Here is a 25,855-nt window from a genome sequence, read left to right as displayed (position 1 = left end):
TCTAAACACATCAGGTGTTTTACTCAATGAGAGGTTATGTTATATGGCTTGGTGACTGTTCTAAGGGCTTGGGGCAGGAGTCATGCCAGCATGAGGGAAGTCCACTGACACAACTCAAAATGTGTGATCCCAACAATTGCTTTTAATGGATGAAACCTGATTAAACCAGACTAAAATGAGTAGCAATGGAAAACTTGAAGAGAAGGGGAGAAGGAAGCAAAGGGCAGTCTTTTTTTTGTTGTTGTTATTTCTGATTCATACCTAAGCATCAGGGACTATTTTTTTTTTAGCATTAGTTGGTAATATCTTTTTTATTTTTTAGAAATTGAGTCTCATATGTTACCCAGGCTGGCCTCTAACTGTTGTGTTTAAGAATCCTCCAGCCTCACAGGAAAGGTAGTGGGGAAGAGGGGAAAAGTGTGGTTAATGGGTAGAAAAATATAGTTACATGAAATGAATAAGATCTCACACTTAATAGCACAACAGGGTGCCTATTCCAAGAGAGGAGTTGGAATGTTCCTAACACAAAGAACGATAAGTGCTTGAGGTGATGGATATCCCAATTACTCTGATGTGATTATTAAACATTATGTGCCTGTATCAGAACATGACTTATACTCCATGGGTACGTACACCTATTATGTACCCATGATAATTAAAAATAAAATAACATAAAAAAGGGTACTCCAACCTCAGTCTCCTGCGTTTCTGGGACTACAGGTGTGTACCACTGTGCCTGGCGCAGTTAATAATTTATTGGCCAGGCGTGGTGGCTCACGCCTGTAATCCCAACACTTTGGGAGGCCAAGGTGGGTGGACCATGAGGTCAGGAGATCGAGACCATCCTGGCTAACACAGTGAAACTCCCTATCTACTAAAAATACAAAATGTTAGCTGGGCGTGGTGGCAAGCACCTGTCGTCCCAGCTATTTGGGAGGCCGAGGCAGGAGAATCATTTGAACCTGGGAGGCAGAGGTTGCAGTGAGTCGAGATCACACCACTGTACTCCAGCCTGGGCGACAGAACGAGACTCTGTCTCAATAATAAAAATAGTAATAATAATAATTAATTTCTTAACCGAATCATAACTATCTCTTTGAATCACTACTTAGTCCCAGCAAGGATGTTTCTCCTGAGGCACGACATTCAGATTCACAGTCAACTGGAAGTGCTGTGCCTGATACAGTTCTCCTGAGATGCAGGGTCAGATGTATTGTGGTTTCATTAAGAAGAATGGATTATGCTGGCTTATCCTGTGAGGTGGCACCTAGGTGGATGTGGATATGAAAAGGTGAAGATAAGAAAATTAACTAGCATGGTGGGTATTACATTAAGCCAGACTTTGAAGCCGATTCTTCTCAAAATGGTAAAATTTATGCAATGTCGATTACACCACAATATATCTTACTTTTTCAATATTCACTCCTATAGGATGATTGATGTCAGACCAACATGATTCTTAAACAAATGATAACTTGCTGGGTTTTTTTTTTTTTTTTTCCAGAGAACATTTGAACAATTTTAAGAACAATGAGACTGTTGGTTTTATCAAAGTACTTTATGTTTCTTTTTTAAAAATTCAAGAAATACTAGTAAGTATTAAGAAGAGAGCAAAAGTCAGGCCAGGCACGGTTGCTCACATCTGTAATCCCAGCACTTTGGGAGGCTGAGGTGAGTGGATCACTTGAGGTCAGAAGTTTGAGACCAGCCTGGCCAACATGGTGAAACCCTGTCTCTCCTAAAAATACAAAAAAAAATTAGCCAGGTGTGGTGGCAGGCACCTATAATCCCAACTGCTCGGGAGGCCGAGGCAGGAGAATCACTTGAACCTGCAGGGCAGAGGTCTCAGTGAGTCAAGATCATGACAGTACACTCCAGCCTGGACAACAGAGCAAGACTCTGTTTAAAAAACAAGAAAAAAAAGAAGGCAAAAAGTCATTCTAAAATCTATAATCTAAAATTAACCACTGCCATAATTGGATAAAGTAACTTCCATTAATCTACTTAGAATCATGAGCTTTAATATGTTTATTAATATGGAATGTTAAAGGAGATATTTAATAAAAATATTGAACTTTAATTTTACTTGACTTTAATCAAAGTAGAAGAAACTGTCGTAAAGTTGAAGGAACTGTTAAAATTTGGATAAGTGGTTCTTGTAATTATATTTTAATTCATGATTTGGCATTGCACTGGCACAGGTTAGACTGGACCAAAATCTTAAAGATCCACTTTAACATTTCTGTTATGCGGAAAACATTAAGAGGCAATTTAGTAAGGACTAAGATAATAAGCAGCATAAAGAAAGCAAGTTGATGAATTGGTTGATATGCAAATACAAATATAAAAGAAGAGGCCTGTGAATAAGATTCCATATTTCACAGAGTGGGTGAAAATGTTACTACTGACACTCATTAGAACTTAACAAATGCCATGTGACTGAGTTAGGAATAGATACAAACTGCTGGGGCTGGGGGTGGGGGAAGGAAGTCCCAGGGATGCTAAGGCTCCTACAGAAGGACTTAGCCCCCTGTCAAAAGCTGACGCCCCAGGGAAGCGCAGCAGCTGGGGCTCAGTGCCAGCTCTGGGGGGATGACAGCCCCAGAAGAGAAGGAGGGTTTATGTAGTAAAGGAGTGCACTTGGAGAGGCAGAGCCCCAGGTCTGCGTGGTCAGGATCTGCCTCCAAGCGGAGCTGTGCAGTGTCAGTGTGTATGTGCACTTGCATGTGTGCCTTCATTTGTCTTTAAATCCCAGTCAATCAATCTTATTTTTCAATTCCTTTTGCCACAATGCCTGACATTTTTAGCATTCAGCCTTAAATAACCTAAATCCCAAAGTTTCACCATTTTGTAGTACTTTACAACTTATAGATGACTGCACACACACTCATCTCATTATTTACAGCTCAGTAGATCTCACTAGACCCATGTGGCAGGTGAGGAAAAAGTCTGTGAGCCTTGTAGTGACTTGCCTGGAAGTGGAGGAAATCAAACCAGGCCTTTGACTGCCTGCCCAGGGCCATTTCTACTGCCCCAGAGCAAACTTTTGTACACAGACTGAGAGCTTTGGAAATGTACTGAAGCGGGAGCTGGTGCTGTCCTGGCATTGACTCACTTCCCTGCTACTGTATGTGTCTGGGAGGATGCACTGGTTTTAATGGAGATCTACTGCAGCCATTCCGTTCCCTCTGCACATTCACGTAGGTGGCCGGTCCAGAGTCATGGATTCAAGAGAAGTGGCATCAATAAACCTGCATTACTTAAACCAACAAGTGATTCAGAAAATGCACTCCCAAACAACTGGGTATCCAGATCTCTAGGCATAATAAGTCTTACCTGTCTCCCAATTCCGGACTGCACTTGTGTGTAAAGGCAGGCAATGGCTGAGAGACAGCTTTTCAGATAGATGGTAGAACAAAAAGTATCAAAAGATCTCAACTCCCTGGAGCCACTGGTGCTTTGCTGTCCTCCACTGAGGGAGGTGCACCTCCTAGCCTCGCTTGGATGGTAAAACTGAAGCAGTGGGGCTGGGGAGCATGGCTGAGGAATAGTTCGTTAGGGATTGTTCATCTTGTATCTTTACTGCTGGCTCCAGCGTAGATCTACCTCTGAGGTAGTCTAGGCATCCATTCCTTTCCCCATTGAATCACTCTGCTAAGATGTCCACAGTGAACTTTTGTCTCCCTGAACAACCTGTTTTCATTTTGGTTTGCTCTTCCAGCCAATGGCACCATTATCTACCCAAGTTAGACATTTCTGTGTCAGTGTTAACCTGCCACTTCTCATCCTGTCTTCTAATCCATTGCCAAGTTCTGTGGATCCTATCTTAAGCCCATCCTTTCCTCTCTATTCCCTGGCAGCACTCCTGGCACCTGGTGTGTCTCTGGTTTGGCCCTTGTAGGGGCTGCTCTGCTGCACTACCACCCACCTTGGGACTGAGGTTACACAAAGGGGATAGGGCAACTCACACCCAATGGTGAAGGATGGTTGCTAAGGGCCCACTTCTACCCCCTGCCTCTGGCTCCCTTCAGTCTTCTGTGCCAACAGCACTGTAGTTTGACTCTGCCTCTGCCCAGTGCTGCTTCCTTCTCTTCCTGAAGGTGTTGGTTGAGAGCACTCCAGAGACACACTCTGCACGCAGGTTTTAGAGTCTGCTTCCCTGGGAACCTGACCTGTGATACTTGGGGCCTGGATAGCCCTAGGAAGCAAACTCTAAAACGTAGTTAGAGTTGGAAACCCTCCTGCCGGTTTCCATAGAGGACTCTGTCATTGGTGGGAGATGAGTGCTGAAAGCTTTGAGCGGGGCTCCGAGGAACAAAGGGACCAGGCTGCACTGGCAGACTTATTAAAACACAGATTTTTAGGCCCCAATGTCAAAATTTCTGATTTGGTAGGTCTTGGTGAGCCCAAGAATTTGCATTTCTAACAAGTTTCTAGGTGATACTAGAGAGACCATACTTGGAAAACTACTGAGCTAATCTCCAGTGAGAACCATCACAGCTGGAGGACTGAATCATAAGCTTATTTAACACATTTTTTTTCTCTAGAAGCAAGCATCATTGAAAACCCAGTTATGAGAAGACTGCAGGGTGAGCATAGAATAAAGCAAGGGGAGTTAGATACATCATTTAAATGTTTAATGAGATCGGAATGAACAGTTGAATCAGAATGATTTGGGAAGAGAATTTAGGGCAGGAACCAGACGTAGGGTTAACATTGGGGGAAATAAGTTCATTATGTCAGAAGTGGGAGACTCCTGTTCCTTCAGTAAACATTTATTAAGCATCAACCCCACCAAATGTTGTGGATATACAAAAATGGAATGGATGTGGAGCTGTCCTCATGGAACTTAGTCTAACACGGCAGATTAAACAAGTCTACAAATAGTCATAACATAAAATACGTAGAGGTATGTGGCATGAGATCCACACAGATATGATTTTGTGATGAGGTGATGTGGAAGGAAGATTAATTATATCCAACCATGGAGATCAGAGGTAATTTCTTATAAAAGATGGCATTTCAGGTTGGCTATAAGAATAAGTAGGGCACACGATGACTGAAATATGAGCCACAGCATAGACATGAGAAGTTGCTTAGCTAACAAGTTTAGAATTTATTTTGTAGGCAAGAAGTCTTGAGCTGGAGGTAACATGAAGGAAACAGGCTGTGAGAGATTTGTGTTCAGAAATTAGATTTAAATTAGATTAGAGGGAAAAGAGCCTGCACACAGTGAGAACAGTTAGAAGCTCATTGCAGTGGTTCAGAAAAGCACCAAGGGATTAAAAGCCTGGATTAAGGAATATTGCAGAAAATGTAGAAATGCTGATAGAATTTTATATTGAACTCACCAAAGCAACCCTGCCAGGTGACTCAGTTACATGCTAAAATTGTAGAACTGTTGAATTACTTTATAGTCTTAGGACATATTTTTGAAAACGTAAGGGTAAGTGAGCGACACTGAGCCTGGTCAAAGCTAAAGGGCAGCCCCTGGTTTGTGGTGATCCGTGAATGTTAAGGGTTCACTGGTGAGGTTTCCTGGCAGGCAGCCAGAGGCCCTCTTCAAGTCAGAGCTCAAACTTGCTTTGCATATTTCTGTTCAAACTTCTATGTCTATCATTGAACCAAAGTGTAATGTTGTCCAAACTATGTTATTACTGATGTGGTAAACCTGTCTTTTAACACCTCCTGCCTTGTGTCTTTAGTTGGATAAGGAAGAGGGAAGAGGACAAAATGAAAAGAATTTTAAAAGACCATGTCAATGCTTAATTAAACAAATAAAAAACTTTCAATATTTGAATTCATAGACTAATAAAATGCATATTTACTCATGGCCTTTTAAACACTTTTTACTCATGACAAATATATGAATAAGAACCAGCATGTGAGTAAACTAACTTGATAAAAGCAGAGAGAAACACATGTTTCACCATACAAAGAAGGAAAATATGCAGAGCACCTAACAACTGAAAATATATTACAAAGCATTAGGTTTATTATCATATTCATTTTATAATGGAATAAAGAGCAGAGACAAACGTTAACTTACCAGAGATTCAATTCTTCCACTCAAAGTCCTGTATTCCTGTGTAGCTGGTGAATTTAACTGACTATTATATTCAACATTTAGGAGTTGAAAACTGCTCCTGTAAAAGTAAGATTTTTGATCTGGAAAAGAAACAAAAGGGAGGGTCAGTCTTACTTTACTAAGTAGTTAAACTTTTAATTTATTCAAGATTATGGGATGTTATATTATAGAATTTCAAAAATTTCCTTTCCTTGAAAGAAAAAGTTCTAAGCTTAATATGAGTGTAATTATGATAAAATTATTATCTTTTCCATTTTTAAAAAGATTGGCAAAGCCAGAGTGGTGCAGATGTTTTAAAATCAGAGTGGAATTATTATTTGAGAAATTAAAAATAGTCAGAGATACTGTAATTTTTGTTCTTGCTATATTTTAAGGGAGGTTTGTGGTGTATTTATTCAGGAAATATTAATGAGTATTTGTAATATACTATTATTCATGTATCATTAGGAAAGAACCCAAACTAATTATGAAATTTTAAAAAATTATTTTCAAATAATGTTCTTTATAGAGGAGTTAGTGATTCACCATTAGTTTTTCTGGAGTAAGCTAGAAGATAATTCATCTGACAAGATATCTAATCTAGTAATCCAATGTAAATTATTTTCATCAAAAGGCACCTTGCAAAATAAAAAGCTTGACAGACCAATAACAACTAATAAGATTGAATCGGTAATAAAATGTCTCCTAGTAAATAAATGTCCAGGACTGATGGCTTTATTGCTATTCTACCAAACCTTCAAAGAAAAACTAACACCAATTCTCCTCAAACTATTCAAAAACATCAAACAGAAGGGAGTTCTCCCCAAGTCATTCTATGAAGCCAGTATTACTCTGATAGAAAACCAGGCAAGGACACAAGAAAAAAAAAAAAAAATACTACAGGACGGGTGCAGTGGTTCATATCTGTAATCCCAGCACTTTGGAAGGCCAAGGCGGGTGGATCACGAGGTCAGGAGTTGGAGATCAGCCTGACCAACATGGTGAAAACCTGTCTCTACTAAATGTACAAAAATTAACCAGGTGTGGTGGAGGGCACCTGTAATCCCAGCTACTTGGGAGGCTGAGGCAGGAGAATTGCTTGAACCCGGGAGGTGGAGGTTAAAGTGAGCCAAGATCAAGCCACTTCGCTCCAGCCTGGGTGACAGAGCAAGACTCTGTCTCAAAAAAAAAAAAAAAAAAAAAAAAGAAATACAGGCCAATATTACTGATGAACACAGAGGCAAAAATCCTCAACAAAATACTATCAGACTGAATCCAACAGCATATCAAAATGATAATATACCACAATCAACTAGGATTTATCCTAGAGATGCAAGAATGGTTCAACATATGCAAATCAATAAACTTAATACATCACATAAACAGAATAAAGACAAAAACCATATGATCATCTCAATAGATGTTCAATAGATTCAATATCCTGTCATAACAAAAACTCTCAACAAACTAGGCTTAGAAGAGGACTACCTCAACAACATGAAGGCTGACCAACCTACAGCTAACATTTTACCAAATAGGGAAAAGCTGAAAGCCTTTCCTCTAAGAACTGGAACAAGACAAGTATGTCCACTTTCATCACTCCTATTCAACATAGTACTGGAAGTCCTAACCAGAGCAATCAGGTGAGAGAAAGAAATAAAAAGGCATTCAAATTGGAAAAGAAGTTACATATTCAAATTGTTCCTTTTGCAGATTATATAATTGTATACCACAAAAACCTGAAGACTCCACCAAAAACTCTTAGATCTGATATATAATTTCAATAAAGTTGCAGGATATAACTCAACATATAAAAATCTGTAGCATTTCTTTACACCAACAGTGAAATAGCTGAGAAACAAATCAAGAAGGTAATTTCATCTTCTACAAGGAAAACTACAAAACACTGATGACAGAAATGGAAGAGGACACAAACATATGGAAAGACATTTCTTGCTCATGGATTGAAAGAACTGATACCATTTAAATGACTATACTCTTCAAAATAATCTATAGATTCAATGCAATCCCTATCAAAATACCAACATCACTTTTCACAGAAATAGAAAAAGCCATCCTAAAATTTGTATGAAACAAAAAAGAGCCCAAATAGTCAAATCAAACCTGAGCAGAAAGAACAAATCTGGAGACATCACACTACCTGACATCAAACTATACTCCAAGGCTATAGTAACCAAAACAGCATGGTATTGGTATAAAAACAGACACATAGAACAATAAAATAGAACAGAAATCCCAGAAAGAAATTCACATACAGCCAACTGAATTTCAACAAAAGTGTTAAGAACAAACAATGGGGAAAGCACACTCTCTTCAATAAATAGTACTAGGAAAACTGGATATCCATTTGCAGAAGTATGAAACTGGACCCTTATCTCTCACTATATACACAAATCAACACAAGATGGATCAAAGACTTAAATGTAAGACCTACAACTATGAGAACTATTAAAAGAAAACCTAGAGGAAACACTTCATGTCTTTAGTCTAAGGAAATAATTTATGACTATGACCTGAATAGTACAGAAAACAAAACCAAAAATAGACAAATGGGAATTAATTAAACTAAAAAGCTTCTGCACAGCAAAGGAAACAACAAACAGAATGGAAAGACAACCTATTGAATGGGAAAAAAAATATTTGCCAACTGTTCATCTGACAAGAGACTAATATCCAGAATATACAAGGACCCAAACAACACAACACTAAATAAATAAATAAATAAATAAATAAATAAATAAATAAATAAAAATTCCATTAAGGAGTGGGCAAAGAACATGAGCGAACATTTCTCAAAATAAGACATACAAATCATCAACAGGTACATGAAAAAATACTCAACATTGCTAATCATCAGAGAAACACAAATCAAAACCACAATGAGATATCATCTCACCTCAGTTAAGATTACTATTACCAAAAGACAAAAAATAACAGATGCTGGTTAGAATGCAGAGAGAAGAGAATTCTTATACACTGTTGGTGGAAATGTAAATTAGTGCAGCCATTGTGGAAAATGGTATTGAGATTTCTCATAAAACTAAAACAGAACTACCATATGATCCAGCAATCCCACTACTGAATATTTATCCAAAAGAAAAGAAATCACCATGTCAAAGAAATATTTGTACTTGGGTGTTTATCTCAGCACTGTTCACAACAGCCAAGATGTGGAATCAACCTATGTGTCCATCAAGAAATGAATGGATAAAGAAAATATTATATATATATATATATAAATATATACACATATATATATACACACACAGTGGAATACTATTTGGCCATAAAAAGAATGAAATCTTGTCATTTGCAGCAACATGGATGGAATTGGAGGTCATTGTGTTAAGTGAAATAAGCCAAGTACAGAAAGACAAAATTAGCCAGGCATGGTGGCTCATGCCTATAATCCTAGTACTTGGGTAGGCAGAGCTGGGAAGATCACTTGAAGCCAGGAATTTGAGACCAGCCTGGGCAATGAAGTGAGACCCCATCTCTATGACTAAAAAAAGAATAAAAAAGAAAGACAAATATGTTCTAACTCATATGTGGGAGCTTAAAAAGTTGATCTCATCAACGTAGAGAGTAGAATGACAGATACTAGAGACTGGAAAGGGTGGAGCATTATGAGGGGGATTGAACAGAGGTTGGCTAACAGATATAAACTTATAGTTAGATAAATGGTGTAAGTTTTATAGTTTAATAGCAGAGCAGAGTGACAACAGTTAACAACAATATATTATGTATTTCAAAGTAGCTAGAAAAGAGGACTTGAGTTGTTCCAACACATAGAAATGATAAATACTCAAAGTGCTGTATACCTCAAATATCCGGGCTTGATCATTACACATTCTATGTATGTAACAAAATATCATATGTATCCTATAAATATGTAAGATGTTATGTATCATTAAAACAACAAAAACAACAACAATAATGACAGGGGTCTTCCAGAGGACCTTTTCAGTTGTGTGAAAGAGACAAAAGTCTCTAAAACATATCTGTACACAACTCATAAACATTATGAAGATGTACATAATCTAATGGAATCTGTCTCAGAACAAAAATCTCTGCTGTCCTTTGATCATTCATATGCATTACTTACGCAAACAAACACCTTGGTAAGGGGCAAGAGTTGGAGATACTGGGGGAACGGTGGTTGGTTGTAGTGGAAGATCAAGTCATTTAGGGGCCATAAGTGATCACTGGAACACAGTTTGCAGATGACTTATCAAAGGGCCTACTCTTTAGGCATGACAATGCCGTGTCATTAAGAGTGAAAATTCATTAATTTAATCTGAAACTCCATGTCTCTTTTTTCTACCTCTGTAGTTCACCTTAGGGATAGGTGACTCCAGGTGATTTGATAGCAAAATGCAGTCAAAAGCAAAATTTAGCCACAACCTTTACATTTGATTGGCTGAAATGATTGTGTATCATTATTGGTATTTCTAATTTTGGTAATTGTATTGCACCATTGGAAGTATTTCAACCTTTGCATAATTACGCATTTTTACCTGTTTACAATTGGACATACTATAAATTATATTCTTTCTCTTTTTCTCTTAACACTCACACATACCCATGTACACACCTGCACACCCACACACATGATTTAAGTGATTTAATAGAACTATATTTGAAACAAAAAATAACCTCAGAGTGTATTTTAAGTGAAAAAAGATTCTAATATATGATATTATTTAGTAAAATTTGACACATTTTACGGATCTATGTTAAAGCATCTGAAAGAGCCTTCACAGAGATTTTTACAGAAAGTTGTTTATGAATGAGCATGGTATGTGTATTCTTTACATTATTTTTTCTTGTCCATGTTGTCTATTGTTTTAGTGATATAATAAAAAATTAAACAAAATAAAAGAGACAAATAACTAAAGAACATGATGTTTTAAAAAGTTTGACTTTACCCTTTTTTATTTCTCAACTGAAAATTTATCTCCTGACCATCCTAACTGTTAGGCCTGTAAGACACTGTTTTCAGAAGACAGAGCATTATTTGTTAATAAGAATGGGCAAATACTTAGGTACATCCAAATTTTACGTGTTGAAACTTAGGGTTCTTTGCAATATTTCACTTTTGTGATTTTATCAGGTTATCAATGAAGGAAATCATAGTATTAATGAAAAACAAAATGAGTAAACTTTAGCATCAGAAAATTATTGAGATTTTTTTTCCTTTGGATAGAATAATTCTTTTTTGAGTAACAACGTTTGGTATACTCAAAAGGTATGTTTGGGGCACTAAAAATGGCCAAAATAGGAAAGAGAAAAAATACTGATTGAGGAAAAATACAGACATGAATCTATATTTGTGGAAGAACTCTAAGTAAGATATATAATCACATTATATTAAGAAATAAAAGCCATAATAAAAGAAAGAATGCCAAACTTTAAATCTGAAATCGTACGTCACTATTAAATCTAAGGAGTAATAATGCTCTGGTACTTACCAAAAGCTAAAAAGTAAACAAGTAGAGCTACGGTCACTGCCAGGATCACTACTCCTGCGACGACAATGAAACATACTACATATGGATTCAGAAATCTTGAAGTCGATGGTACACGTGTTGGCCTTACGAGAGAGAGAGATGAAAGAAAGTCATTCATTTCACTGATTTCAGCCATCATTTTAGTGCTCACGATTGTCTTCTGTCTTTCACAATCTCTTATCTGGCACTTGGCATTAGTCATAGAAACATATTCCTAGAAATGAAACTGAACTTAACAGGGCTGTCCTTAATGGTTTTTCTTTCAAGGTGTTTTTTTTTTTTTTTTTTTTTTTTCCCAGCACAAAATGATTGAAGTTCAATTAGTCTGACGGAAAAAGGAAGTCTGACTTATGGTTTGGAATTGCTTTCCCTTCTGCCAAATGATAAAGTTTTCAAGAATAACAACAAATCATTCTCTGTTCTACTGCAATGTCATCCAAAATTCTATGCTAGACCCTACTGTAGTAATCATCCTTGCTTGGGCACCATCCCCAAGGCTGTACTGAAGAGAGAGCATTTGAGTGGGAAGAAGTGTCGAGGAAGATAAAGAAGCAGGGGTGGGGTGGTAAGGGGGTCAGGACAGTAGCATTTCTCATTGCAAGATTCCCCACATTATTAAAAATCGGCAGAGGCATAGAGAATCAGGGAGAATAGCAAGCACCTGAAATGAATTTGAACTGCTCCAACAGCCAATGATTTATTTGATTTATCATATTTTCTCCATGAATTTGTACTAATATATAGTCACACACACTCACACTGGAAAAGTCACCAGAGGAGCTGGGTGTGAATTTCAGTTTTACCCTTTGTTTGCTTGGAGGTCATATTGTCATTTATCTGAGATTTTCTTTATCTGAAAAATAGGAATAATAATATCTACCTCAAAAGGCTGTTTTGAAGATTAAGTGGGGTCATGTTATGTGTTATAAAGTATATATTTCTAGTTCAATAGGTTATCCAACTTGGCTGTGAACACCTTGAAGGTAAAGATACTATTCATGCCTATGCTTAACATAGGCAAAGTGTTTAACACTTTGCAGAATGCTTGGGTTATACAGGTGTTTTGTAAATACTTATGGTATTTATAAATATTTATTGCTTATGTTAATTCTTGACATAGTTCAGATTTAAAAGCCTCAATAGAGCTGAGAAGCAGTTATATTTAGGCATATTCTAATTTTTATATTTTTCTATTTTGTTTTGCCAACATTCTGGTACAAGTGAGAAGGGTACATTCTGAGGGTCAGTGCTGTGGGACACATTTCACTGCAGTGTCGTCTGGTATTGTTTGGCCTCTACCCAACTCAACAGGTCTATAAAAGGGCACCTCTTTATATTTTGTACTGCATCACTTGCACATTGTACGCTGTGACACTGGAACTAGTAACATTTCAGAAGATTGTTGGAAGCAGACATAGATTTGCCAGTTTTCCATTTTGTTGAATAAACACAGAACACTTTATAAAAACTGACCCTGCTCAAGCATGATCACTTTTAAAAAGAGCATTTAAATATATAACATAGGAAGAAAATAACCTCAGAACAATTTATTAAATGCTATAACTTTATGATGTCTTTTTGCTATATTTGTCTTATTTGTTCATTTTGCTACACTAATGAAAACTGGCTTTCACTGACATGGGTTGAGAGTCCAGTGTTCAGCAACCACTACTGTAGTAATTTTCTAGTTGAAAACTGTCACTTTGACATTTGTTTACTATTTGAGTTTCAGTTTACCCATTTGTTACCTCATGGGGTTATTGTGCCTGTTACATGCAATCACAAATGCATAGTGTTTGGTATTTGTGATTTCAGTAATTAATAGTGGCTGCTGAGTAGTGAAAGAGTCAAAAAGAGACAGAGTTGGAGGCAAATGTAACTCCAAAGGCTAAACAAATCTCAAATTGTTCCTTTCTGCAACAATTAGGGATTGATTATGTTTCCAGAGATGAGCTGATATGTCAGGATCTACAAGCTTGGAGTGAGAGGAACTGTAAACAAGGATTAAGTTGGAGGCTAAAATCTCCAAAAAATGAAATCAAAAGACTAGAGTCAATATATGCTTTAACTTGGATGAGCCTCCCACAGGAATGACATTACAGCCAATTTTGCTTTCAGTTGATGAAAAACATCTTGAACTCAATAACTGAAAAGCACCATGAGACATATGATTCAACAAAGGGTGTGGAGCCGAAATTACCTTACTTTCACAAGCCATAACTAATTACGTAAGAATGAATTGTTCCACACTGTAGAAGCAACTGAAGAAATAGCATGTTTCAACTTTCAATAGCATGTTCAACTTATAGTTGAACCTCTGAACGTTGCTAACACAAACTAAATTGTGCACAGTATTTACTCTATGTTTGTAAATACTGAATTTGTTTGTAAATACTGAATATGTTTGTAAGTACTGAATTTTAATTCATAATGCAATGGAAATATGGGAAACAAAATATTTTGCTTTTAAAGCAGGGTCTTGATCAGAGAGATTTTTAGTGCTTGCATTTAAACAGCAAAGCAGATACTCATTTTTGACCCATTTACCCAGTTTCCCTCTCACTCTTTCTCTTTTATATTGACTTGAAAAAATTGCATGAGGGTGGAAAATTTATCTTTTTATACTTTATTGTGAAAGCCTATCTGTCAGGCATTGTACATGTACATTGTCAGTCTTCACGATCTTTTCATAGCGTTGTAAATTCTGTATTATGACTGCATTGTAAATATAGGAAAGGTGAGGCTCAGAGAGTGAATAACTTATGCTTATTCAGGAGTGACAGAGCTGGAAACAGAAACTAGGTAAGTTTGAATAAAGAGACATGAACTTCCGCTCACATACACTTCGTCCCTAAGTACATTGCTTCACACTACAGAGAATGGAAAAGCTTTGGATTTCATGTCTCTCCTGACCTCACTTGGGGGGAAGCAAAGGGAATCACCATCTATTAATTATAATATTTCTCAAGATAGATCTTGAGCCCAGACCTCTCTCTTTGAGCTGCACATCATCATTTCCAATTACTAATTGAACGTGTTATGGGTGCTTTACAACCACCTTAAATAGAAAAGTTCAAACCAAACTTCGTGTTTTTTTCTCCCATTGGACTATAGTGTTTGAGGATATGCCCAGGGTTGTATTAAAGAATTTTTCTGCAAGACATTTTTTCCAATTAAAATATGATCATTTGTTATTCTTTTTTGAAATTTACTTTGTTCTAATATCAGTCATGTCTTTCAAATGAAGGAACTGAGATATGAAAGATTTATTTAATTGATTTTAAACTTCTAAGCACAGTGTTTAATTCCTACATCATAAAGCACTTCTAAGGGGATAGGAAAGGGAACTAGACTGGAGGTAGGAGATGTGGATTCAACTACTCTTTCTGTCAAATATAAGCTATGTGATCTCACATTAATCATAACTGTTTTAAGCTTCAGGTTTCAAAAAAATTTAAATGATAAAGGCAATACCTTCCTCATAATTTGATTTTTTTTAAATCAAATAAAACAATGTATATACCAATGATTTGTAAACTGGAATTTAAGGTATTACTATAGAGGCAACTGAAGTATAACAGCAAGATTCCTAGAACTGAAGATTTTTCTGCCAGTAACTGTTGCGTGAGCTTAGATGAGTCCTTTTAATACTGCGGAATCTTAGTTCCCCTGCGACATGTTGGTAATAACAACAGTTATTGTACAGTATATTTTGTGAGAATTAGAGTAGATGACATGCATGCTGTATAAATTATAAAGGGCTAAATAACCATAAAAAACTTTTGAGAAAAATAAATTTTTAATTAATTAGTTTATTACTATATATTTTAACTTATACTATCAAGAGAAAAAAAAACGCATTTTTTAAAAATATTCAGTATTACCTGTTTACTGATTTACCTATTTCACTTTTTCTCCACACTTTTTGTCGTGCTCTATATCATTTTTATCACACAGGTAACTTTATAGTAAAGAAGAGGAATGTGTCAACACCTACCTCCATTGAAGTACTTTTGGAGTAGGAGAGTCAATACTAGTTTTCTACTCTTCTGTAGTAATTAATTCCTTAACTCTCTAGACTGGTTCTGCAAGAAATACTCAAAGGAATTCTAAACATGGGAATGAAAGGTCGGTACTCACCTATCATAAAAATGCATGAAAGTATAAAACTCACCTGTCTTACAAAACAATTAAAGAAATATGAAAGAGAAAGAAACAAAATGGCAATATGACAGAACTCCACCAAACCATGGGGCTTATGAAACAATTACAGAAATGACAGAGAAAGAAATAAAATGGTTGCATGACAGAACTCCATCAACCATATGCTGCTTACAAAAAACTTACTTTACTGATAAAGGCACTAATAGACTAAAGGCAAAGGTATAGAAAAAATATATTCCACACAAATGAAAACCAAAAGACAGTAGAAGTAGTTATATTTATATCAGATAAAACAAGGTTTAAATCAACAATAGTAAAAAAAAAAAAAAGAAAAGACAAAGAAAGTTATATAATGATAACAGAATCGACTTGACAAGGAGGTATAACAATCCTAAATATATACATATCCAACACTAGAGCACCCATATGCATAAAACAAATATTACCATATTTAAGGAAAAAGATAGGAATACAATAATGATGGAGAACTTCAACACCCCCACTGACAGTACTAGACAGATCATCAAGACAGAAAATCAACAAAGAAACACTGGACTTAAAATGGACTTAGACCAAATGAACCTAATAGACATGTACAGAAAATTCTGCCCAACTATCATGGAATATACATTCTCATCAGTACACGGAACATTCTCCAAGATAGATCATGTATTAGGGCACAAAACAAGTCTGAAAAAACTTTAAAAAATCATTATATCAAGTATCTTCTCAAATTACAATGGTCTAAAAGTAGAAATCAATACCAGGAGGAACTCTTAAAACTATACAAAAACATGAAACAAAAAAATGAACAACAACAACAACAACAATAAAAAAAACCAACATGCTACTGAATGATCTCTGGGTCAATAATGAAATAAAGAGGGAATTTAAAAAAAAATTGAAATGAATGAAAATGGGGACAAAACATACCAAACCCTCTAAAATATAGAAAAAACAGTGCTAAGAAGGAATTTTATAACATTAAATGCCAATGTCAAAAAAATTAAAAGATCACATATTAACAGTCTAATGATGCACCTTAAGGAACTGGAAGAACAAGAGCAAACCAAACTCTAAACTAGCAGAAGAAAATAAATAACAATGATCAGAGTAGAACTAAATAAAATTTAGACCCCCAAATTACAAAGTATCAATGAAATAAAAAGTTGGTTACTTGAAAAGATAAAAAAATTGATAGACTGCTACCTAGACTAGCCAAGAAAAAAAGAGCAGATTCAAATAAACAAAATTAGAAATGAAAAAGGAGACATTACAATGACATCATAGGAACACAAAGACCGTTAGACACAATTATGAACAACTCTACGCTCACAAACTAGAAAACCTAGAGCAATCAATAAATTCCTGGAAACATGTAACCAGGTAGAAATCTACCAAGTTTAATCTACAGATTAAACCAGGCAAAAATAGAAATTCCGATCAGACCAATAATGAGTAGTAAAATTGAATAAGAAAAAAAAAAATCCTTCAACAACAACAAAAATCCCAGGACCAGATGCATTCGCAGCCAAATTCTACCAGATTTTTAAAGAAAAACTGATACCAATCCTAATGAAATTGTTCCAAAATATTGAGAGGGAGGGAATCTTTCCTAATTCATTATATGACTCCAGTATTACTCCGATACCAAAACGAGACAAGGGCACACACACAAAAGGGAAAATTATAGGCCAATATCCCTGATGAACGCTACATAAAAATCCTTAACAAAATACTAGAAAACTGAATCCAACAGGACATCAAAATGATAATATTTCATGGTCAACTGGGTTTTGTTCCAGGGATGCAAGTATGATTCAACATATACAAGTTGATAAATGTGATTCACCACATAAACAGAATTAGAAACCAAACCATATGATCATCTCAATAGATACAGAAAAAGGTATTTGATAAAATTTAGCATCCCTTCATGATAAAAACCCTTACAAGCTAGGCATAAAGGGAGCATACCTCAAAATAATAAAAACCATATATGATAAACCCACAGCTAACATCATACTGTACAGGGAAAAGTTGAAAGCATTCCACCAAAGAATTGAAACAAGGCAAGGATGCCCACTTTCATCATGTCTATTAAACACATTATTTGAAGTAATAGAAGAGCTATTAGGCAAGAGAAATAAATAAAAGACATCCAACTTGGAAAAGAGGAAGTCAAATTATCTCTGCTGACAATATGATCTTATACCTAGAAAATTCTTAAAAGTCCTCCAAAAGACTCCTAGATTTGATAAATGAATTCAGAAATGTCTCAGGATACAAAGTCAATGTACAAAACTCAGTAGTATTTTTATACACCAATAATGACCAAGCTGAGAACCAAATCAGTAAGTCAATCCTATTTACAATAGATTAAAAAATAAAATAGATCTCTACAAGGAAAAGTACAAAACACTGATAAAAGAAATGGAGATGATACAAACAAATGGAAAACCATTCCATGCTCATGCATCAGAAGAGTCAATGCCATTAAAATGACCGTACTTCTCAAAGCAATCTACACATTCAGTTAAATCCCTATCACAATACCAATGTCATTTTTCACAGAATTGGAAAAAGAAAAATCCTAAAATTCATATAAAACCAAAAAAAAAAAAAAAAAAAAAAAAGAGCCAAATAGCCAAAGCGATTCTAAGAAAAAAGAGCAATGCTGGAGGTATAATATGACATGACTTCAAATTATACTACAAAGCTATAGTAACCAAAACAGCATCATACTGGCATAAAAATAGACACATAGATCAATGAAACAGAATAGAGAACCCAGAAATAAAGTCACATACCTACAGCCAACTGACCTTTGACAAAGTCAACAAAAACATACACTAGGGAAAGGACACCTCATTTAATAAATGGTGGTGGTAAAACTGGATTGCTGTATATCAAAGAACAAAATTGGACCTCTCTCACCATATGCAAAAATTAAGTCAAGATGGATTAAAGACTTAAATTTAAGATCTGAAACTACTAAAATGCCAGAAGAAAATGTAGGGAAAACTTTTGGACATTAATCTATGCAAAGAATTTATGACTAAGTCCTCAAAAGCAAATGCAACAAAATAAAAATAGAGAAATGATACTTACTTAAACTAAAAAGCTTCTGCATAGCAAAAGAAATAATCAACAGAGTGAACAGACAACCTGAAAAATGGGAGAAAATATTTGCAAGCTGTGCATCTTAGAAAAGACTAATGTCTAAAAGGTATAAGGAACTCAAATAACAACAGCAAAATTACACAATAACACCATTAAAGAGTGGACTAAGGATATGAATAGACATTTCTCAAAAGAGACATACAAATAGCCACAAACACATGAAAAAATGCTTAATATCACTAATCAGAGAAGTGCAAATTAAAACCAGAATGAGATAACCTGTTACACCAGTCGGATTGGTTATTAGAAAGTTAGGGTATAACAGATGTTGGTGAGGATGCAGAGAAAAGGGAACACTTACACACTTTTGGTGGAAAAGTAAATTAGTAAAACCTCTATGAAAAACAATATGGAGACTTCTCAAAGAATTAAAAATAGAACTACCATTTGATCCAGCAATCCAACTATTGGGTATCTACCTGAAGGAAAAGAAATTATATAAAAAATTACCTGTACTTACATGTTTATTGCAGCACTATTTATAACAGCAAAGATGTGCATTAAACCTAAGTGTCTATCAACAGATCATTAGAGAAATTTTATATATATATATATCAGAATACTACTCAACCATAAAAGGAATAAAATCATGTCATTTACAGCAATATGGATGGAACTGGAGGCTACTATCTTAAGTGAAACAACTCAGAAACAAAAAGTCAAATATTGTGGCACAAGATGGCCGAATAGGAACAGCTCCAGTCTACAGCTCCCAGCGTGAGTGACACAAAAGACACGTGATTTCTGCATTTCCAACTGAGGTACCAGGCTCATCTTACAGAGGCTTGTCGGACAGTGAGTGCAGGACAGTAGGTGCAGTCCACCAAGCATGAGCGGAAGCAGGACAAGGCATTGTCTCACCTGGGAGGCGCAAGGGGTCAGGGAAATCCCTTTCCTAGCCAAGGAAAGCTGTGACAGATGGCACCTGGAAAACCGGGTCACTCCAACCCTAATACTGCACTTTTCCAACAGTCTTAGCAAAGGACACACCAGGAGATTATATCCAGTGCCTGGCTCGGAGGGCCTATGCCCACGGAGCCTTACTCATTGCTAGCACAGCAGTCTGAGATTGAACTGCAAAGTGGCAGCGAGGTTGGGGGAAGTGCGCCCGCCATTGCTGAGGCTTGAGTAGGTAAACAAAGCTGCTGGGAAGCTTGAACTGGGTGGAGCCCACTGAAGCTCAAGGAGGCCTGCTGGCTTCTGTAGACTACACCTCTGGGGACAGGGCATAGCGGAACAAAAGGCAGCAGAAACCACTGCAGACGTAAATGTCCCTGTTTGAGAGCTTTGAAGAGAATAGTGGTTCTCCCAGCATGGAGTTTGAGATCTGAGAACAGACAGACTACCTCCTCAAGTGGGTCCCAGACCCCCGAGTAGCCTAACTGGGAGGCACCCCCCAGTAGGGGCAGACTGACACCTCACATGGCTGGGTACCCCTCTGAGATGAAACTTCCAGAGGAATGTTCAGGCAGTAAAATTTTCTATTCAGAAATGTTCGCTGTTCTGCAGCTTCCGCTGCTGATACCCAGGCAAACGGTCTGGAGTGGACCGCCAGCAAATTCCAATGGACCTGCAGCTGAGGGTCCTGACTGTTAGAAGGAAAACTAACAAGCAGGAAAAGGATTTCCAGGTATAGAACTCAGCTCCGCACCAAGAAGACCTAATAGACATCTATAGAACTCTCCACCCTACATCAACAGATATATATTCTTCTCAGCACATCACACTTATTTCAAAATTGACCACATAGTTGGAAGCAAAGCACTCCTTAGCAAATGTAAAAGAACAGAAATTATAACAAACTGTCTATCAGACCACAGTGCAATCAAACTAGAATTCAGGATTAAGAAACTCACTCAAAACTGCTCAACTACATGGAAACTGAACAACCTGCTCCTGAATGACTACTGCATACATAATGAAATGAAGGCAGAAATAAAGATGTTCTTTGAAACCAATGAGAACAAAGACACAACACACCAGAATCTCTGGGACACATTTAAAGCAGTGTGTAGAGGGAAATTTATAGCACTAAATGCCCACAAGAAAAAAGAGGAAAGATATAAAATTGACACCATAACACCACAATTAAAAGAACTAGAGAGGCAAGAGCAAACACATTCAAAAGCTAGCAGAAGGCAAGAAATAACTAAGATTAGAGCAGAACTGAAGGAGATAGAGACACAAAAAACCCTTCGAAAAATCAATGAATACAGGAGTTGTTTTTTTTTGAAAAGATCAACACAATTGATAGACTGCTAGCAAGACTAATAAAGAAGAAAAGAGAGAAGAATCCAATAGACACAATAAAAAATGATAAATGGGATTTCACCACCAATCCCACAGAAATACAAACTACCATCAAAGAATACTATAAACACCTCTGTGCAAAAAAAACTAGAAAATCTAGAAGAAATGGATAAATTCCTGGACACATACACCCTCCCAAGACTAAACCAGGAAGAAGTTGAATCTCTGAAAAGACCAGTAACAGGTTCTGAAATTGAGGCAATCATTAATAGCCTACCAACCAAAAATAGTCCAGCACCAGACAGATTCACAGCCGAATTCTACCAGAGATACAAGGAGGAGCTGGTACCATTCCTTCTGAAACTATTTCAATCAATGGAAAAAGAGGAAGTCCTCCCTAACTCGTTTTATGAGGCTGGTATCATCCTGATACCAAAGCCTGGCAGAGACACAACAAAAAAAGAGAATTTTAGACCAATATCCCTGATCTACTCATTTGACAAAGGGCTAATATCCAGAATCTACAAAGAACTCAAACAAATTTACAAGAAAGAAACAACCCCATCAAAAAGTGGGCGAAGGATATGAACAGACACTTCTCAAAAGAAGACATTTATGCAGTGAACAGACACATGAAAAAATGCTCATCATCACTGGCCATCAGAGAAATGCAAATCAAAACCACAATGAGATACCATCTCACATCAGTTAGAATGGCGATTATTAAAAAGTCAGGAAACAACAGGTGCTGGAGAGGATGTGGAGAAATAGGAACACTTTTAAACTGTTGGTGGGTCTGCAAACTGGTTCATCCATTGTAAAAGACAGTGTGGCGATTCCTCAAGGATCTAGAACTAGAAATACCATTTGACCCAGCCATCGCATTACTGGGTATATACCCAAAGGATTATAAATCATGCTGCTATAAAGAGACATGAACACGTATGTTTATTGTGGCACTATTCAAAATAGCAGAGACTTGGAACCAGCTCAGATGTCCATCAATGATAGACTGGCTTAAGCAAATGTAGTTCATATACACCATAGAATACTATGCAGACATAAAAAAGGATGAGTTCATGTCCTTTGTAGACACATGGATGAAACTGGAAACCATCATTCTCAGCAAACTATCGCAGGGACAAAAAAACCAAACACCGCATATTCTCACTCATGGGTGGGAACTGAACAATGAAAACATCTGGACACAGGAAGGAGAACATCACACACCCGGGCCTGTTGTGGGGTAGGGGTAGGGGGGAGGGATAGCATTAGGAGATATACCTAATGTAAATGACGAGTTAATTGGTGCAGCAAACCAACATGGCACATGTATACATGTGTAACAAACTTGCACGTTGTGTGCATGTACCCTAGAACTTAAAGAATAATAATAAAAAAAGAAAGATTTGAGCAGCCCCAACACTATCCCAAATGGTGACTTGGTGCAAATTATAAAAAGGTTCCCACAAGACACTTCCCTACCATCTGCCAAAATTGTTACAGTCACTGTCCTGATATACATTGTCTGGGATTTCCAAGCACCAGCCCCTCCTTGCCCCCGGCCAGGTGTGCAGTGTGAAGCACAGCCAGTTGTAAATGACAGGAGGAAGTTCACACTCAGGAAGCAAGAATCAGGGCCTTGGGGAGGGAAGCTGCAGCGGGGTCACTAGTAGCAGACAAGAGCAGCTCAGGTCCGCGGGAGCATGGCTGGTGAACTGGAACATAGAAAGGAGAGAGGAGTCAGGGGGGGCCTCTTAGCCCCTGTCTAGGGATCAGTCCGCCTCTCTGCAGAAGAGCTTGTATTTTCCGATTTGGGTTATAACTTTGAGAGAGCAAGAAAAAAAGGCAACATGGGTTGATTAGCCTTGTATTAAGAATTTTCTTAGCTGAGTAACTCAGGAATGGAAAATCAAATACTGTGTGTTCTCACTTATAAGTGGGAGCTAAGCTAGGAGGACACAAAAATGCACAGTGATAGTGGACTGTGGGGCCTGAGCGGGAGGAGGCTGGGAGGTGGATGAGTGATAGAAGACTAAATGTTGGGTACAGTGTACACTTGCTTGGGTGATGGTTGTGCCGATATCTCAGAATTTACTACTAAAGAACTCATCCATGTAACCAAAAACCACCTGTACCCCTAAAACTACTGAAACTAAAAAGTAAACAATAAAAAATGTTCTTACTGAAAAAAAAAAAAAAGAAAAGAAAAAGGAAATGTGGCACATATACACCATGGAATACTATGCCTCCATAAAAAGGATGAGTTCACATCCTTTGCAGGGACGTGGATGAAGCTGGAAACCATCATTCTCAGCAAACTATCACAGGAACAGAAAACCAAACACCACATGTTCTCATTCATAAGTGGGAGTTGAACAATGAGAACACATGGACACAAGGAGGGGAACGTCACACAACGGGGTCTACTGGGAGCTAGGGGGCTAGGGGAGGGATAGCATTAGGAAAAATACCTAATGTAGATAACAGGTTGATGGGTGCAGCAAACCACCATGGCACGTGTATACCTATGTAACAAACCTGCACATTCTGCACGTGTGTCCCAGAACTTAAAGTATAATAAAAACAAAAAGATTTTTAAAAAGTCAAAGATTGCATGTTCTCCCTTATACATGGTAGCTAAATAATGTGTACACATGGACAGAGAGAGTAGAATAATGGAGACATGGAAGGATGGGAGGGAAATGAAGGATGAGAAATTACTTAATGTAGACAGGGTACCCTATTCAGGTGAAGGCTATACTAAAAGCCCAGATTTCATAACAATGCAATACATCCATGTAACAAAACTGCACTTCTACCCCTTAAAACTATTATAAAAATTCCTTCACTCAGAGGAGGGAGGAGGAAATGCCACCAATCTTCATAGAACATGTGACATGTGAGCTATGCCTTGAAAGATGGGTGGGCCTTCTGGGTAAATGAAAAAATGGGAACAGAAGAGGTAGAAGTGCAAAGTGTGTTTGGTGAAAAGTAATTGGCCCAGTCTGGTGCTTATAGGAAAGCAGATGGAAAATAATCTAGAAAAATAAGGCTGGTCAAGATTATGGAAGACTTTATGAGTAATGGGTTCGGACTCTTTCTTGGTCTTAGGGTATCAATGAGTTTTTTGAAATGAGAAGTTAAAGAAAAGCAGCAGTGTTTTAGAAAGGTTAATCTGGTGACCCGGTTGGGCTGCAAGAGGCAGGAGTTATGAGGCAGGAGGTCTCATCGCACAGACAAATTTATTGATCCATTAATGGGATATGAAGTGCCAAGGGCCATGTAGAGGCTATGTGTGTGGAAAAGAAAGGGTTGAGGAAAATGTGGAAGATGAAGAATTAGGACCACTCCCTCATAGAGAATTCAGTGCCAGGGACAAGAGTGGAAGTCCAAGATGAAACTTTGAAGATTGAGCTTGTGTGACTGGGGATTTAGTTATACTGGTCACATGACTAGACAATTTGAGTTGTTTTGAGACTTCAGTAACTGTTAATATTTTTCTGTTAATTCCTAGCAGTGAACTGTTAAGATGGGTCTCGGCTGAGCAAAGGTCTTGGGACTGGAAGTATTTTTTTTGAAGTCATTATCTTACAGGTAGTATTTGAAGCTCTGGAAAAGAGTATTGGAAACCACTTATTTCACTGCCTTTGGATTAAAAAATACAGACCTTCAATATAAATCTGTAGGCATATATGTAGACACACATGAATTTGATACAATAAAGAATTTCCCATTACTATTGCCTTAGGTATCTAATAATAAGAAGAAACAATTGGCAATTATGATTACATATATGATATATAATTTATAATAATGTGTGTAGCTTACTATATATGCAATATTACATGTATATAATTTAGGAACCTATCAATTAATATTTGTAATCATATGATCATACCATTGCCATAAGTGAAATAATTTTACATGTGAGGCTAAAAACACAGAGAGTGATTTATGACCCAGGGAAAATGAAACTTTTGTTTCATTTGTTTCATATTTGTAAACTGTGGCTTACAAATAGAAAAGAAAGAAATATTAAATTTGGTCTGTACTTCATTTACTAGTGCATGCTAATTCTTAAAGAGTTACTGGTAATGAATGAAAACAACATAAATAATTACTCATGCCGGCTGCTTGGGTGTGTGGTTATTTAATAAGTTGGTAGAAGGATCACACCTACCACATTAAGCCATCAATCAGTAGCTGGTTATTTTAGGTACTTAGAGTATGGTATAATGAGACCAAGGTCAAAGGTTTAATTTTATATAGATTGTTCCAATTAGTTCACAGATATAGGCTCAACCCTTATTCTTATTTGCCATTTTGCAAATTTGTGCTCTTTTTTTTTTTTTTTTTTTTAGCAAACACCCTTCCCTGCCAAAAATGGAAGGAAGTGTCTAATTAAAAAAGATGGTCTTGGCACAAGCTACCCCATCTGTGGTGCTACATTGATCACCCACTAAGGACTTCATGCCGAGCGTCATATGCTTTTCTTGTGTGTGGCAACATCATTTTTGTATATTTTAAGATTTTCTAGAATATTTAAAATAAAATTTTCATAGTGGACATGTTTATTAGACATCCAGGATAGCCATGGGTATTTATCTTGTACTGTTTTGCCTCTTAATTTCTTGGTGCTGCATCAAGACACTACTTC

The 25,855-nt window shown here is 36.9% G+C and overlaps 1 protein-coding gene across 1 annotated transcript in view; it reads right to left on the bottom strand.

Moving 5' to 3' along the window:
- Window positions 1–25,855, bottom strand: part of TMPRSS11D (transmembrane serine protease 11D) — a 61,655-nt gene that overhangs the window by 21,772 nt on the left and 14,028 nt on the right. The window contains exons 2-3 of the mRNA XM_023232152.3: window positions 11,560–11,681; window positions 6,050–6,168 (exon numbers count right to left, since the gene is read on the bottom strand). Of these exons, the coding sequence (XP_023087920.1) occupies window positions 6,050–6,168; window positions 11,560–11,681 (241 nt within the window). The remainder of the gene's footprint in view (window positions 1–6,049; window positions 6,169–11,559; window positions 11,682–25,855) is intronic.

This window comes from Piliocolobus tephrosceles, chromosome 3 (assembly GCF_002776525.5).
Source record: "Piliocolobus tephrosceles isolate RC106 chromosome 3, ASM277652v3, whole genome shotgun sequence".
Taxonomy (NCBI): Eukaryota; Metazoa; Chordata; class Mammalia; order Primates; family Cercopithecidae; genus Piliocolobus; species Piliocolobus tephrosceles.
Note: the sequence above shows the minus strand (reverse complement) of the source record. Positions and strands in the feature narration are given on the sequence as shown.